We start from the raw sequence: 15,247 nt of genomic DNA on the forward strand, positions 1-15,247 counted from the left end.
AAGACCTCCGGTAATACACCGGAAGTGCAAGCGCGCTGGCTCTCGCTCTCTGGGCACCTAGATTTTCATTGGCTGTTTTCTTGGCGCGTGACAGAGCAAAGAAGGATCTCCCCTTTAGGATTATCCGCAAAGTAGAACAAGGACACGGCTTTTCTGGCGCATGCGTAAGCTTTCTAGCTCTATGGCCGGGGGAACACCAGCGAAACGCGTCATGAGCCCTTTGAAACCCGATGGGCGCGGTATTCTTGCGTAACGTGTACCCGCAGCAAAGATGGTGGCTAAGACCACATAGATGGGCACATATCACGTTCTCCGGTTAGCTGTGCGTGGGGACGTTTGCGGTGCGGCCCCGGCGACGCAGTATGTCTGTTTTCCACGACGAAGTGGAGATTGAGGACTTCGAGTACGATGAGGAGAGTGAGACGTACAGCTACCCGTGTCCGTGCGGAGACCGCTTCCTCATCACGCGGGTAAGCCGCTGAGGGGGTTTCTTGGGTCATAGCAGCTATAGAGAACCTCCGTGTCCAAGGGCAGTCTACCTCGAATTGCCAGTTGAAGGACGGCTTTCAGGTTGTGCTTGTGTGCGCCCCGTAGTACCTGGCTGCTTAGAGTGTTGGAAACTGTTGACTGCTTTGGTGGACCTTTAGTCTCATCCTGCAGGGGTTCGGGATGGCAGAGTTTGCCTTTCTGTTCCTTGTAAGGATGGAGGTTTAAGGCTGAGTGGGACTTGGAGGGATTGACTCGTGTGTGGTCACGCATAGGATTGCCCTGTGTCCGAGTCGTGGCCCACGCTGAGCGTGGCCACAGGTCCGCCTTCAAGCATCTCTGAGAAGATCCTTAAATATCCCGTGCTCTGCGTGTGGTGGTGAAAAAGAGGAGAGGGGAGAAAAACAGCTCTTGCTCAGTCGGATTCCCTCTTCTGTGCGGGTGTTAATGGCACAGGAGCTCCATCCGTTCTATTTTTCCATCCAGTTTGTAGTCACAAGGTGGCTTCTAACATTAACATTTCAAACAGAATTACCATTTTTAAAAAACTACAAAATCACAATTAAATAACACAGTTAAAACCAGTCTGGGGGAACTCTGCCTCCCACAAATCCCTATCAGACAATAAAATCTATATTTCTTTTCTCTGTTCATATGGATACTTTCTCTTCAACCCCACATAAGAGATTTCTCTATCCAAATTAAGATTACCTGAAAAAAACCTATAAATAACCAATAACCACCCCATCTTAATTAAAGCCTTTTTCTTTTCCTCTCTCCCTCTTCAGGTAAAGCTATAATTGTAATACCATTTAAAACTCTAATTCCTTTACTCAGAACAGTAATTCACCCCAAAATCACAGAATAACAAGAAAATCTAAATACAAAATCAAATCTGAAATGGAATAATAATTAATACAATTAATAATAATCAATTACAAATAATTAATACAAATAATTAATACACACAGCCTCCCCATGTTTTCCTTCATATATTGTCCTCAGTTTGTTTTCTAAGTATAGATGAGAATAATTAAGCACTTATACCACAGTCCAACCAACAGCCAAGGCTTCTTCTGGTCACTTTTTTCACTTCTCTTAAGTCTCTGAGGGTGTCCATACTAAATATAACTAAACCTGCTCAAAGGCTGTTCTACAGTCCAACTGGGAGCTAAAAATCCCACCGTTTTCTGGTGGGACAGTAAATCAGCATAAGAAAATGGCATAAGCAGAATGCAATCACAGAAAAGGCCATGCTCCATAGAAATGCCCTGTGCAGTACACCACTGGTCTTGGTGCCGGTTGAGAATGCATTCAACAATACATTTCTGAGAGTGTTCTTATCCCATACTCTAGAAGGCTTTAGATACCAATGTCAGCATTTTGAATTTATTCCAGAAGTGAAACTGGGTTGGTGTGAGTCTCTCAGCACCAGTATAACATGAGTCGTGTAGTTCCCCACATTCACTGCTCGGGTGACCTCTTGTGCTAAATCAGCAGAGGCCAGCAGCATGAAGGAACGGGATGAATGTGGCTTGCACCTGCTCTTCCTCCCAGACCTTTGCTTTTGCCACCAGGGCCAGTTCCATGAAGAGAGACTGTCACTGAAACCAGCCTAGTGGAAGACAAAGCCTCTTAGGTTGGCAAAAATGTGCTAAGCTAGCTAATAAAAGTGCAGCTGCGTTTTGACCAGCTGATGTTGCTGAGCTGCCCTCCTGAGCAGCCTCATGCAAACTGAACACTGGTAATGCACTATAGAAGTTTTACAGTATTTACTGCAATGCAAGACGGGCAGTAGTGCTGTGGTCTAGCAGAGGGTACTGCTGACAAGTCAATTGCTAGCAGAATTGTGTGTGAGGGGGATAAAGGCTACTGAAGCAGGGTCAGATATAGGACTATCCGTAACCCACACAACTGGCCCTCGAGAAAGGCCTTTCAGTCTGGGGGTTGTTTCCTCTGGGGTGGGCTTTTCCCTCTGCTGCTCCTGCTTCAGTCCTTCCTTGCTTTCCTTAGGTCCAGCGTCGGGTGGAGGATTGAAATGACCTGATGCTCTGTAATGAACCAAAGAACACTTTGCCCTGTCAGGAGTGAAGGACTGGTTTCCTCTCTTGCACGCTCACAGTTTACATGGCTAGTTTGTGTTTTGCCTTGTCCATTGGGCGGTAATGCTTTCTGCATTATTGTAGGAGGATCTGGAGAATGGTGAAGATGTGGCCACCTGCCCTAGTTGTTCACTCCTAGTGAAAGTCATCTATGACAAGGTGAGGAGGGGATGGGGAATGCTGTGTTCTTGCCTGTGGCTGTATTCACATACAGCTTGTTTTGTTTAGAGAGGATGGCTTTTTTACTCAAACATCTGCCTTATGATTAGCTCTGGCAATGCTTTGCATTTTATGTGGTGCTTCCACAGTACTTAATATTTATTGTCTTGATGCTTCAGAAATTGTGCAGATGATATTTTCTTTATGTTCCCATAGTTTTAACTTTCTTTCTAAATTAGCTTGTTTTCCGCTTGCTCTTGAGGGTGCTTGTGTACATACAGCTTCCCTGTGTATGATCTGGCGTGCTTGCAAGAAAACGACATCATTCTTATTGCAGGTCTGGCTTGCTTATTGTCCAGCAGAGCAGTAGAATATTAGTAAAGGAGTATGAAGTTTGCAGCTCTAAAGCTAAGTCAACCATGTTTTCCCTGAAATTCCATTGTGCTCTGTAGCTTACAATGCAATCTATGCATATTTATTTGGAAGTAAGAGTTCCCGTCTCAAATCAATATGCATAAAGATATTTTAAAATATTTTTGGGGCTGCAGGTTGTACTGTTGTGATGAGGAGAAGTTGGGGTCAGGTGAGCAGTAATTTAAAAAAAAAAAGACTTCTGCAATACTCCAGTCTTTCTGGGGGTTGTTTCTTTATTAAAATTAACTTGGCATACTAAACAAATGTAGGCATATTATGTGGGTGTATTTTCTGTTCCAGTCTCAAATTAAGATGTAAATGTAATTATTTGAGGAGCAGCAGGCTTTCAGCATAATTTCATTCCCTTCTGTTTACAATGGATGTTTTTTTCCCTTCATTAGTCATGTGAGAGGCTAACAGTGTCATTTTGAAAAAATATGTGAATCCTACTTTTTTTAAAACGTAGGAACAGTTTATGTGTGGTGAAGAAGTCCCAGCGCCTACCACAAACAAGGAGTTGGTTAAATGCTGATGAACATCTTGTCAACTGTGCAGTCCATGAAACATGAGGAAGGCACATCAAAACAGAAGATTCATGATGTTTCACAACAGCTGCTTTTGCAGTATGAAAGAAAGAACTTATGTTAAGCCTTTGGGTGTGTTTTTGGTGCCTTTAAAGATGCTTAATATATTTAAAGACACATAATATTTTTTTAGTACAAATGGAAACTCAGAAAAGTCCGCGGTTGCTGGAATTGTCTGAAGTATTTATTCTAAGTCAAGCAAGTACTTACAAACAATCACTGGATTGCCGACGTTGGATTGTTCCCAGTGGTGTTCAGAATGAAGCAGGGTACCCTTGTACTGGAGCGTGAGAGTGCTGGCTTCCACGCTGCTTTCGTCATTTTTCGAATAATGGGGACATTGTCTGTATTATAGGCTCAGTTAGTTGAAATCAAACATACCAATTTTGTCATTGTTCTTTTGTTTTATACAAAGTTTTATCATGTCAGAGTCACAAATTCATTAGCCAACTATAACACTGCCTTGGTGGATAAGCAAAGGTTATAGTTGCTGGGTGTTTCCAAACAACATGCAGTTTGATCTTGGTTGTTACATGCCCCTAAGCTAATTGACTTCAAGTTTTTGATTGGATTTACAGTTTTAGGATGCAAGTCCACTAACACTTTCCAAGAAGAATATTTATGGGGATATTAAAGACTTCAATTAATGGCTTTATGTGTATGTATGGTTCACTGCAGTTTGTTTTTCTTGGATCATCTGTAAGTTTCCCCAAATTATAAAATTCCATGTATTACAGCAATTGCTTCTGGTGACCTATAGGTGGCACTAAAACACTGTTCAGATTTCAGAAACGGGTTTTAAATTTTTTAGAAATATATAATTTACATGTTAAAGCTTAACGTGTGTGTTTTTTTTTGGTAGTAGGTCATATTCCAGCTTTACTGGGATGGTTTTGAGTAGAAACGAGGATGCATGCTTGGAATGTTACACTAAATTGTTTCTCCAGCAATCACAAATTGGGCATCTGCTTTGAAGTCAAGCAGCAGAGTAGCTGTTATGCCATCAGGTCCATCATGTATACTTCCCTGAAATGTGACCTGCCAAATCAGATTATGCATGATCATCCTCTATCTTTATTGCATTGGCAAAGAGTCATAGCAACGTGGCAAGATAAAATCAAATACTATCAAGATAAAGTAAAAAAAAAATTCTAGACATTTTCATGGAAACGGTTAAAATATATAACCATTTAAAACATCTCATAATTATAAAACCAGCATACAATCCAAAGGCTAATGATGTATGGGTCAACTATGCTTGCATCAGTATGCCACATCATCTTTTCTACCTTTATGACGGCAGCAGCAAACCTTGCCATTTGTAGTGTAATGAATTTGTCCCTGTCTGCCAATAATAAAACAAATTTCTCCTGGTCTGACTTTCCTGGGAAATGAGATATAATAATAATTCTCAAATCTATTGCAGTCAGTTTCAAATCCTGGGCACGTGGGACAAATCCTCAATGGACATATATAGTCACAAGAGCAGACTCTTTTGCTATATATTGGAATCCTATTGAAGCGACCTTCCAAGATTGCTAGCAGTAGATTGCCTAGGTGTGTCTTAATGAAAGCCTTTCTATGCTCATAATTCATTGTGTTTGAAGTAAGCTCGAAGATTCAGGGGAGCAGGAAGAAACTGCCTCTTGAGTAGGGATGTTTTCAAGATGGCTACTAGATCAGCGTTGGTTTGTGCCCTCTGATCTACCGGTCTTTGTTTTATTAAGAGTTTGGCTGCATAGAGGCCAAGGGCCCTCAAGGATTCTTCTGACAAGCCAAGGCTAGGCACTGATCTCAATACAAAACTCAGCCTTGAGTTCTTCTTCATTTCTCCATATGCCAAGATTAAAGGGCCTGGAGACGTGCAAAAAACGGTTTTCAGCCAATAATCAGGTTATGTAAGATTCTTGAGTAGCCATTTTGATGTTTTGCTTGCTGTGTTGGCAGGAATGATGAGACAAACTTGAAAGGCATCTATATTTTGTCAGCTAAACATCTGTTGTAGTATTTCTTTACAATTAATTTTTATGTCAATATGTTGTGAGATAGCAGCTGCTCTGTTTTATGAGGTGTCAAAAATGCACTTTTCACTGGAATAGTTGAGAGATTGGACTTACACAAGTATTGTGTCAACCACAAATATTTACAAGACTACTTCGGTATTTCCTTGCCATATACCCCACATGATAAGGCAATGGATTCTGTAGAAGCTGTATGGTATGAAGTGGCTCCTCTGTGCATGTGTCATCTATTATTACTCAGGTTCTTCCACTTCTTTAATATAGTTGCATTAATTCACAGATATTGACTATGGTGCATATATCATTTTGTTAGGCCAATTCACACCTTAGGTTAGACCTGCACAACAAAGCCTATAGCAGACTGTGGTCCTCTGGACAAGTATCAGTTATGTGTGTCCCTTAACCGCTTTGGATGGCCCTGCAAGAAGTGGGTGCTGAAATAGGAGAATGACTATCATGATGTCCCCACTGCTTTTTGGATTCATTTAGTGGAATTGGTGCCATTTTCCCCTCAGTCTCTCATGCTGCATGGTGCACCTACATCTGTGACTTCCTTACTATAAATATCTTGGAGAGTGAAATCTTTGTGCTGTGCTCCCAAGGAGGAGCAGTGATCGGGGGGGGGGGGGGTGAGAAATGGAAACAGCAATAATATAAACAGAAATGATGCTAAAGGAAAAAAACGTAAGGTAAAGAAGGTAATGAGGACAGATATACAATGGTACAGCAAAATGAGAGAGGAAATGGAGTGAGAAAACCAAAATGGTGGCGGAGGAAAATAGCTGTGAACTGTGTAGAGAGACCTGTGATATGGGAAAAGAGAAACGGGCATGCAGAGAGATTGGTGGTAAAACCGGAGGAGAAGTCAGCAATGGGATACAGAAAGAAAAATGGGTTGCTGAAAAGAAAACCTGCAGAAAGATCTTTGGGTGATTAAATAATAACAACAATTGAGATGGTACTTTGGGCAAGGGGAAAGAAAAGGAATGTAATGGGGTGCCAAGTGGGGGAAGATGATGGCTAAGTTCAGAGAATAACGGTGCAAAATCTGCTGAAGTAAAGCTCTTAAGGATCTACCATGTGATGTACTCGGATTGTCTGTTTCCCTTATTCTGATATTTATGGCAGGTCAGAGTGGTCTGCTTTTAATATGTGTAGCAATAATTGGTCTAGGAGTTTAACGTCATGTATCAAGAGCATAAATAAAATGGAGGCGATGAGAATGATAATCAGCCATTTGGGGTATAAATGAAGTAAATAAATAACAAGAATATCTGGGTTGATGAGGCCAATGACAAACCGGGTAAGGGTGACTGTTCACTTTAAGTCTGTATTCACACAGTTAAACAGCAAACGTTTCCTACTTTTTATCCTATATGGATAAACAATGTCAGCATTCCCCAGGTTCCTCCCACACTTAAGCTTTCAAGAGAGGAAGCAGGTGGTTTCTAAGAACAAGTGGATTGGGTCTCTGTCTCTAAGAGTCGTTAAACTCTTACAGTACAATCCTAAAAAATACTTTCCTAGAAGTAAGCCCCTTTGAATTGGGCTGCTCGGAGTCTGGGTCTTTAAAAGGCAGTGGATTGGGACCTAGAAGCAATTTAGGATTAGGGTATAATTTAACAAAGAGCTTGTACTTGTTCAATGATTTCTCACATTATGGTTTCTGCATTGAAGTTGCTTGAAACAGTCTCCAGTGGCAACTGGTTTGCAGCGCTGGCTTATGGTAGAGGAAAACTTCACAAGACCAAGGCAAACCATTCAGGGTGTTCCTCTATATATAATGGTTGTCATTGTGAGGCTCTAACCATTGGCTTCCATGTGGAGGTCATAACACTGAAGCTGTCCTTGGTGAGAGACAGCACAGAGATGTAATGATGTTAAAAATGTTAACTTGCTAAATGTTTGCCTGTTGTGTAACTGTTACACAGGTAACAGAAGTCCTGGCATACACTGTACCCTGGACACTTTTTCCTGGAGAGAAATCAGCCTTTACATTATCCCTAATGCATGTGTGTGTGGCATGGGGTGACAGACACCTCATTTTTTACCTTGCCAAGTGTAATTGTTTGGGGAGAGATGATTTCCTTTAAGGAAATGGCATGGGGCCAGAGGATCAACCCCCCTGCCTCGGTATCATTGCCTCCATCCAAATGCATTCCTCAATGGCTGATTTTAAACTAATCAAACCTTGAACCTCCCCACAATTCTCTAAATTCTTCAAGAAGGGTTAAGGATATTTTAAAATGGATATTAGTCATATTATCTAGCAATTTCAGAAATGTTTGAAAAAATTCTCCACTGAACATTCTTAGTTCTTCAAAGAAAAAGCCATTTTCCATGAAGCTGATAATTCAACAATATAAGCCAGAGAAATTCTGTCAGTATGTTAGCCAACCGAAAGATCTTTTCAAAGAAGAATGTGACAGCCTGCCAGGTTAAGCCAAACTCTTCTTTCATAGTCTGTACCTGCCAGTCCCACACAGACTATAGAAGGCCACCCAAACATAGAATTTCCACTCAGGAAGGCCAGATTTCCCCAGTGCTTTCTGTTTTTGAAGTGTGAAAGGTTGTGTCCTTGGTTTCTTTCCACATCAAACAAAGCATGCGTATACTTGGTCTCATTCTTTTTAAAAAGCTCCTCAGCTCTGTCAGCAGCACCTGCAATAATAAGGCTTTAATTTGAAAAATTAAAAGACTATGCTATCTTAAAATGTCAACAATATAAATATTTTGCAGGCCCATTTAATCTTGGTGTAGAATAAATGGGAGAAGATTAAATCTGCCGCTGTCAACATTTGTTTAAATCTGAACTATTTTGATGCATACATTAAAGCTAATTTAGGTTTACTCCAGCATCAAACCTCAAATCAGAAATGTTTAATACTAGGTTGCCATAGTTTTGAGCATCGTCTTGCAACATCTGAGTGTTGGGACCACCCCGTCACTCCTCGTTTTTCGAAGCTAGTGGCAAACAAGAAGCAGGAAAGAGAAATTTACTTAGGATATGTGTTTTTGTGCTTATTTCTAGTGGAACAAGAAGGGAATTCATGATGCGAGAGTTCAGTTTGGTGGCGCCACTGTTACTGCCACGACCAGGTTAACAAGGGTGAGCTTCCAACGTGTTTGTGGGTTTTTTTTTTCACTTTCTCCTGCTTCTCTCCCCTGCTCCGAGTAACAAAAAGAGAATGGGGGGGGATATACGGGGGGGGGGGAAGTACCCCACATGGGTTGCTACAGCTGAGAGAGAGCAGGCAAAATCACCCCTCGACTCTTTTATCCATAGTGCTTTTACTGCACAAGAGGCTGTGTTGTATAAGAGACTGAAGTGTGATTTCACCTACTTCTGCCATCTCATTGTGGTCACCTGTATTGCATATGTTTTTGTGCATGTGGGCCTCACCAACTGTCAGAAGTACTTTATCAGGCCTCACAAGAACCACGAGAGGAAAATGGGAAAGATTGCCTGCGTTAGCATAGGATCCAACCTTACGTTATGGCCAATCCAGTGTTTGCCTTGGATTTGAGTTAGGCCTGATTTAAACAACATGCTCACCACAGAGAAAGCATACTGGAGGAAAGCATGGGGACTTGTGGGGCTGCCTCATTGTAGGGAGAATGAGATGGCATGGCACAGTTCTCTGTGGAGGATGGGGACCAAAACCAAATCAGAGCTGCCTGTTTGAATGCTGGCCAGCTCTGCCTGCTGGGAAGGCCCCTCAGTATAGCAACATAGCAGGCCGCAATTAGGCAAATACATGAGGATAAAGTGTAGGGTCACCGGTCCACCGGTGGGGGCAGGGGATTCTTTGCTTCCAGCGTCCTCCCACATTTGCAGCCTTCTCCCACTGCCATCACTCATCTGGCCGCTGGGGTGGGGGGGAATGTGCAGGAATAAGCCTCCTGAGGTGCACTCCTGGCATGGCGCAATGACATCACTTCCAGCAGTGATGTCATCATGCAGGCCCTGGGAGCGCTCCTGGGCTTTGCACCAGGCTGATTTGGCCCATGTGGGGGCTCAAATCAGCCCAGTGTGAAGTCGGGGAGCACTCCCGTAGCCTGTGCGATGATGTCACTCCTGGAAGTGATGTCATCGTGCCACACCAGGAGCATGCACATGCTTTTGCACGCGCACGAGGACATCCTACAGGTAAGTGCCAGGTTCCTCCCCTCCTGCTTGGAGGGCAAGAGGACCTGACAACCCTAATAAGAGAGGGGCTTTTACTTGTTGTATGTTAAAACCTGCAACAAAGCTTTTTGCTAGGAAGGGAAGCCCACCAGGCATGTGGGAAAGGAGTTATAGAGTCAAATAATGCACATACTACTAAGAGTGTACACTTCGGACACAGTCCAGAGAAAGCTAGTGGCTTTTGAGTCAGCATGAAATAAATGGAGTTGCAGTGTTTACGTCCCGGTTGATAACAGTCTTGGCTTCTCTCCCATGGCCCTGAGCCAGGGCTTTTCTTGAGCAGCAGCTCATGCAGCTGCACTCAAGAGCCTCTCTTTGTACAGATGAACAGCAATTATCTCGTAGGGAAAGAAATCATCTGCTGCAAGTGAATTGGATTCAGTGGCTCATTCCCCAGCCCCCAGTCAAGAGATAATCAGTTCCTGACAGAAGCAACATTGTCTCTGGTCATTAGTGAGTACAGTGCAACAATTCTGATTTTGGATGTAGGGCTTCTTCCTGCACACATAGAAGAGAATGCAAAAAGGTGATCCGGGCTCTGTAATAGGTTTGATGGATCATGACAAGTGATAGAAGATACCTTTTTAGTTAGGTGACAATCCAGAACCGAATTAAACATACAGCAAGAGGTGAAACAAAGGCTTGCAGGGGAAGGGCAAGACCCATTACTACTCCTGGTTCTCCCTTCTTTAGCTTCCTGCTAACACAGTAGCCCTGTTCACAAGTTACAGTGTGTGCACATGGAACCTGTGTCCCGTGTACACTTGATCTTTCTTCATATATGCATTAAGTAAATCTAGGGTTGCCAGGTTCTCCCCTGGCTACTGGTAGGAAGGGATAGTGGTGGTGGCTGGGGGTGGGTGGGGTCCTTTCCAATGATGTCACTGCTGGAGCAGTGATGGCATCACATTGGGGCCAATTCCTAAATAATTGGACTTGGTGTGACATCATCACTTCTGGGTTGTACCTGAAGTGATGTCATCAGACGCAAGCGCATTCATGCCCACTTCCCCAGCCTGCCTTCCAACGGCAGACAATCCCTGGGCAGTCTGTTTCCTCCTGCTGGTTGCCACTGATCATCAGGCAGAGGCCACAATTTCTGGGAGACTGCCCACCATTGGCTGGAGCCTGGCAAGGATATTTAAATCCTACATTTATCCAAGCATTGGTCCCCTCCTTGATTTCATTTGTAAAGTGAATGGACATTCGCTCTTTTTTTACAAACAGATGTATGCATATACCTGTATTCACTGTGTCCTATTCATCTCTCCACCTTCATAGACTCTCTTTCCAAATGGGCTCTTTTCCTTTCCGTCCCCATGCTGGTTCTCCTTTTGCCTTCCCTCCTGTGGACTCTGCTTTTCCTTCCTTTTAGACTCTCCTACCCTCTGACATTAGCCTCCTTACCTCACCTCCTTCTGCTCATATCTGCCAATCTTTACACACTTTTTGTTGATGTTGCAATCAACTTTGTGGGGAGGGGTTAGCCCCAAACCAGCTTGTTTAAATAGTCAATATTTTTGAAAAAAATCTGGAGGTTAGTCTGACTTTGCAGAACCCTAAATCATAGTTGTAAGTAGCCTAGTTGTAGAGGTTTGCTTATCCACACAGGGACCATCGCTTAGCTAGTTGGAAAAGGGGTATTTGTACTTGATTATACTCAAAGTAAAATCAATAGTGATCTTTTGAAAAGAGACCAAAGTACCCCAATATGCTGATGGCATATTGATGCAATATGATCCTGATGTGTTCTTCTATTTCATGTGCTCAATCAGCAACTCTTGTGATAAGTTAGATATTAATTTCACAAAAATATATGACTTATTAGCAAATAAAAGTCAATTTCAAATGTTTGGCTTTTCCTTTAAATCTTAAAATTCATAATGCAGAATCAGTTAACTTGTTATGCCTTCACTTGAGTCACATGGATGCTCCTGAAAATAGCTTCTTAAAGTTTCAAAAATAAAAGAGAATAGGTTTAACTTATTTTAATAAATTAAATAATATATCAAAATAAACACTTGTCTCCTGGCATTTGTTTCCCAGCTTTCCTTGAACGAGAAACCTCAAAGTTTACCAGCTATGTAAGTGAAATCTTTATGATATCTTGCCATTCCACTGAATGAAGAGTTCTGGGAAACTTGAAAGTGTGTAGAATTTTACATAAAGTTGGCTTAATTTCACTTAATTTTGTATCTCATCTCCTGGGGAAAGCAAGGCATCAACTCCCATATCAAATCACCATGGTTAGCTTTGGGTAGAATTGCATGAAGCTGGAGTTCCCTGTATTATCCGTCTTCTGCTTGGGAAAGATACACAGACCTCTTTCCATCTCATCCAGACTGGAAAGAAACGAGTTGAATAACAACACTTTCAGGGAGCTCTTCGTATTCATCTTTCATCGACATGGAATGAATGCTCAAACTGCCATATCATATTGCCCTCCTTGTTACATTTTCGCAAACACAAGTCTGTCTTCATGCCCTCAATGCATTTACCAGAAAGGATGTGGACAATCATTCCATTCTGCACATAAGCATAAAAAATTTAAGTTGATCATCAGCATTTCCAGCCTTTAAAAAAACGCCTTGAGTTTCTCCATCTGGGGAGGGGGCAAGTAGTTAGAGGGGTGCAAATAACCTTAGGTGTTTTCCTCCCTCCCTCTTTCCAAAGTCAAAGCTCCCTTCATCAGATACAAAGATAAAAGTAAGCAAAAGATGAGGTTGAGACGATAACACCTTCTATTATCTTAATGGGAATTGGGAACATTAGGTTGGATTCTGCCACTCAGCTCAGTGCAGTCTTTCTCTAGATCAAGAAGGCCTCCTCCAGTTCTTCCACATGAGAGTTCCTTACTGTGATAGGCCCTTTCTTTGAAACAAGGGGCTGACACCGCACCTCATGAATTTAAGGAACCTGGTTGATTTTGAGATATAAACCTGCCCCACAGTTAGAAGATGTTCTTAAAGTAGCAAATGTAAAGGCTTTGTGTCACTGCTGTGAGGTACGTTTTGTTTAGAATATGAAGAGTACAGAGATCACTGAAGCGAGAGGTTTAATAAAATAACCAAGAAGATTTATTTAAGTACAGGTTATGTGGTGAATTGTCCTTAAAGCTTGAAGTTGCCCCATCTGCTCATCACCAGAGGGAGACCTCACAACTCTATCCTCTTCCCCAGAAGTGGAGTTAAACTGCTCTGAAACACTACCCAGTAGAGTTACAAACAAAATTGTCTCCCCTGAGGTAGTTCCCCAACTCTTCTTTCTGCACTCTACCTAAGGCAGAACAGACACCTGTCCCCGCCCCCCCCCCCCGGTATTTCTCTTCACACCCATATCCAGTGACTGCAAGATGTTTGGATGTAGGGGCAGAACTCCTATAGGCTCAGGGATGAAACAGCTGAGTAGTTGTTTTTCCTCACGGGCAGGACAGCCTCCTGTCCATCTAGGCTTTCTGGTCCCCCAGTGGGGGTGGGAAAGGAACAGGCGTCTTGGGCCACAATCCTGATGAGGCCCCTCCCCAAACCCCGCCCTCTTCAGGCTCTACCCCCACCCCCCTAAATCTCCAAGAACTTAGCAGCCCAGAACTGGCAACCCTAAGCATACCATGGGACTGCCCCCATGCTTTGCGCTGGGCTGATTTGGGCCCCAAACAGGCTAATTCTTTAAGAATCAGCTCTGCGCAAAACACAGAAGCACTCCTGCAGACTGCACAATGATATCACTCCTGGAAGTGACATCATCGTGTAAGTACAGAAGTGCACATGTTCTTCGTGCGTGTGCGAGGACTCCCTAAAGGTGAGTGCTGGGTCACCCTGCCCCCCTCCCACCAGGAGAGTATGTCCATTACACTTGCACGGGAGGAAATCTGAGCAGAGTGGTGAGAAAAACAACAATGGAACCGTGAAATCATACTGCCATTAGAAAGCCAAAGAAGATAGAAGTGCTATTGTGAACCCTCTATGGATTTGGAAACCTAATCCAAGTGCATTGAGAACAGCCTTTCTATTTTCACATGTGCTCACCAATAGCAGGGCAGAGACTGGAAGAAGCATATGTAAATTCAGCCCCTGATTGCTGTGGATCCAGAGGCTCAAGTGAAACTGCACAGCAACAGAAGTTTGCTGGTGTCAAAAGGTGCAGGATCCAGGAAAGTGCACACAATGAGATTTCTACATTATGGGGCAGGGAACATCTAACCAATTTGGACTAAGGGTGAATTTCACTTTTCAAATAAATTCTGTTATAAATCTGTTTCTGATTGCTATCCCTTCAAACTACAGGTAGGGGGCTCATATTATTGAATTCTTCACACAAAACATTACTTCCATATAGAAAACTGGATGACAGGGGAAGGGTTCTTGTCTCGTTTCCTGCCTGCTATGCAAGTCTACAAGCAGGAAATTCTTTGTATGGAACAGCATTCGACTAAATGAGTCTGTGTTCTGAAGTGGTACAGGCCAGACACAAATTTACCCCCTCAATAAGAACTTGGCCTTTGAAAACCTGGAATAGCCTAATATAATTGGTATTTTAGGATCACATTTTTGAAGCTATTTTAGAAGCAAAAACAGTAAGGCAAGGGGATTTTGAATCTTTTAAAAAGCTTGTTCTGTTTTCATTTCTAACCTTATATCAGTTATGCTCTTCCAAAAACTTGACTTTCTTAGGTTAGCTCTTATACTGAGTTACACTTACTCTAGCATGTATACTATCAGATCCAAGTACGCACTCAGGGGGAGGAGATAATCCTCCTAACCTCCTCACTCTCCCCACCCCCCAGATCTCTTAAACAACCAGCACAGCAAGCCATGCTTTACTCCTCACAAGATGACTTCTCATAGCAGTTTGGCCATCATTTCTGATTGCTTGGTCCTAGGCAACTCTGGTGACTCATGAATTTAAGAAGCTACACTATTTTTAAACAGGGCTAGGGAAATGATGAGATAAGAAGAATTTTCTCTTCTGGTTCCTGGGCAGGGTCAACAGCAGTGGTGAGGGGGCAGGGGAGAGGGGGTACGGTGGCTACAGTACCTGTCGTGGGAGAAAAATATGGAGCTGCCACTCATGATTTTTTAAAATGTTTTTTTATCTTGCCCTGGGTACCAAACGTGGAAAAATTTGCAAGAGTTACATCCTTCTAAGTCCACTGAAATTAATGGGCTTTGAAAGGAGTAACTTTGTTTAGGGTTGTGCTGTGTTTTAATGGAGGAAAAACCTAATCTATTCTGCTTAGTTGGTTCCTATGACTTCTTTCTGTCAAGTTTTCTTTCAATGGAGAAATATTTCCTT

At 42.6% G+C, this 15,247-nt stretch overlaps 2 protein-coding genes across 4 annotated transcripts in view; one reads left to right on the forward strand and one right to left on the reverse strand.

Moving 5' to 3' along the window:
* Nucleotides 1-54: 54 nt before the first annotated feature.
* Nucleotides 55-4,173, forward strand: DPH3 (diphthamide biosynthesis 3). Its single transcript, XM_054991567.1, has 3 exons — nt 55-470; nt 2,673-2,747; nt 3,628-4,173. Exons 1-3 carry the CDS (start codon nt 363-365, stop codon nt 3,691-3,693), a joined length of 249 nt encoding a protein of 82 aa, XP_054847542.1. The 5' UTR covers nt 55-362; the 3' UTR covers nt 3,694-4,173.
* A 7,796-nt stretch (nt 4,174-11,969) lies between these two features.
* The window catches only part of GALNT15 (polypeptide N-acetylgalactosaminyltransferase 15), a 32,465-nt gene continuing 29,187 nt past the window's right edge, over nt 11,970-15,247 (reverse strand). For all 3 annotated transcript variants that reach the window (XM_054990754.1, XM_054990753.1, XM_054990755.1), the window contains exon 10: nt 11,970-12,481. In XM_054990754.1, coding sequence (XP_054846729.1) covers nt 12,347-12,481 — 135 coding nt within the window. In that variant the 3' untranslated portion in view covers nt 11,970-12,346. The remainder of the gene's footprint in view (nt 12,482-15,247) is intronic.

This window comes from Eublepharis macularius, chromosome 11 (assembly GCF_028583425.1).
Source record: "Eublepharis macularius isolate TG4126 chromosome 11, MPM_Emac_v1.0, whole genome shotgun sequence".
NCBI lineage: Eukaryota > Metazoa > Chordata > Lepidosauria > Squamata > Eublepharidae > Eublepharis > Eublepharis macularius.

Bases quoted from the DNA above. Each gene is read 5' to 3' on its own strand.
- DPH3 (XM_054991567.1), top strand. From the start codon at position 363: ATGTCTGTTTTCCACGACGAAGTGGAGATTGAGGACTTCGAGTACGAT. The intron at 471-2,672 runs GTAAGCCGCTGA...GCATTATTGTAG, and splicing joins ACCGCTTCCTCATCACGCGG to GAGGATCTGGAGAATGGTGA. The intron at 2,748-3,627 runs GTGAGGAGGGGA...TTTAAAACGTAG, and splicing joins TGAAAGTCATCTATGACAAG to GAACAGTTTATGTGTGGTGA.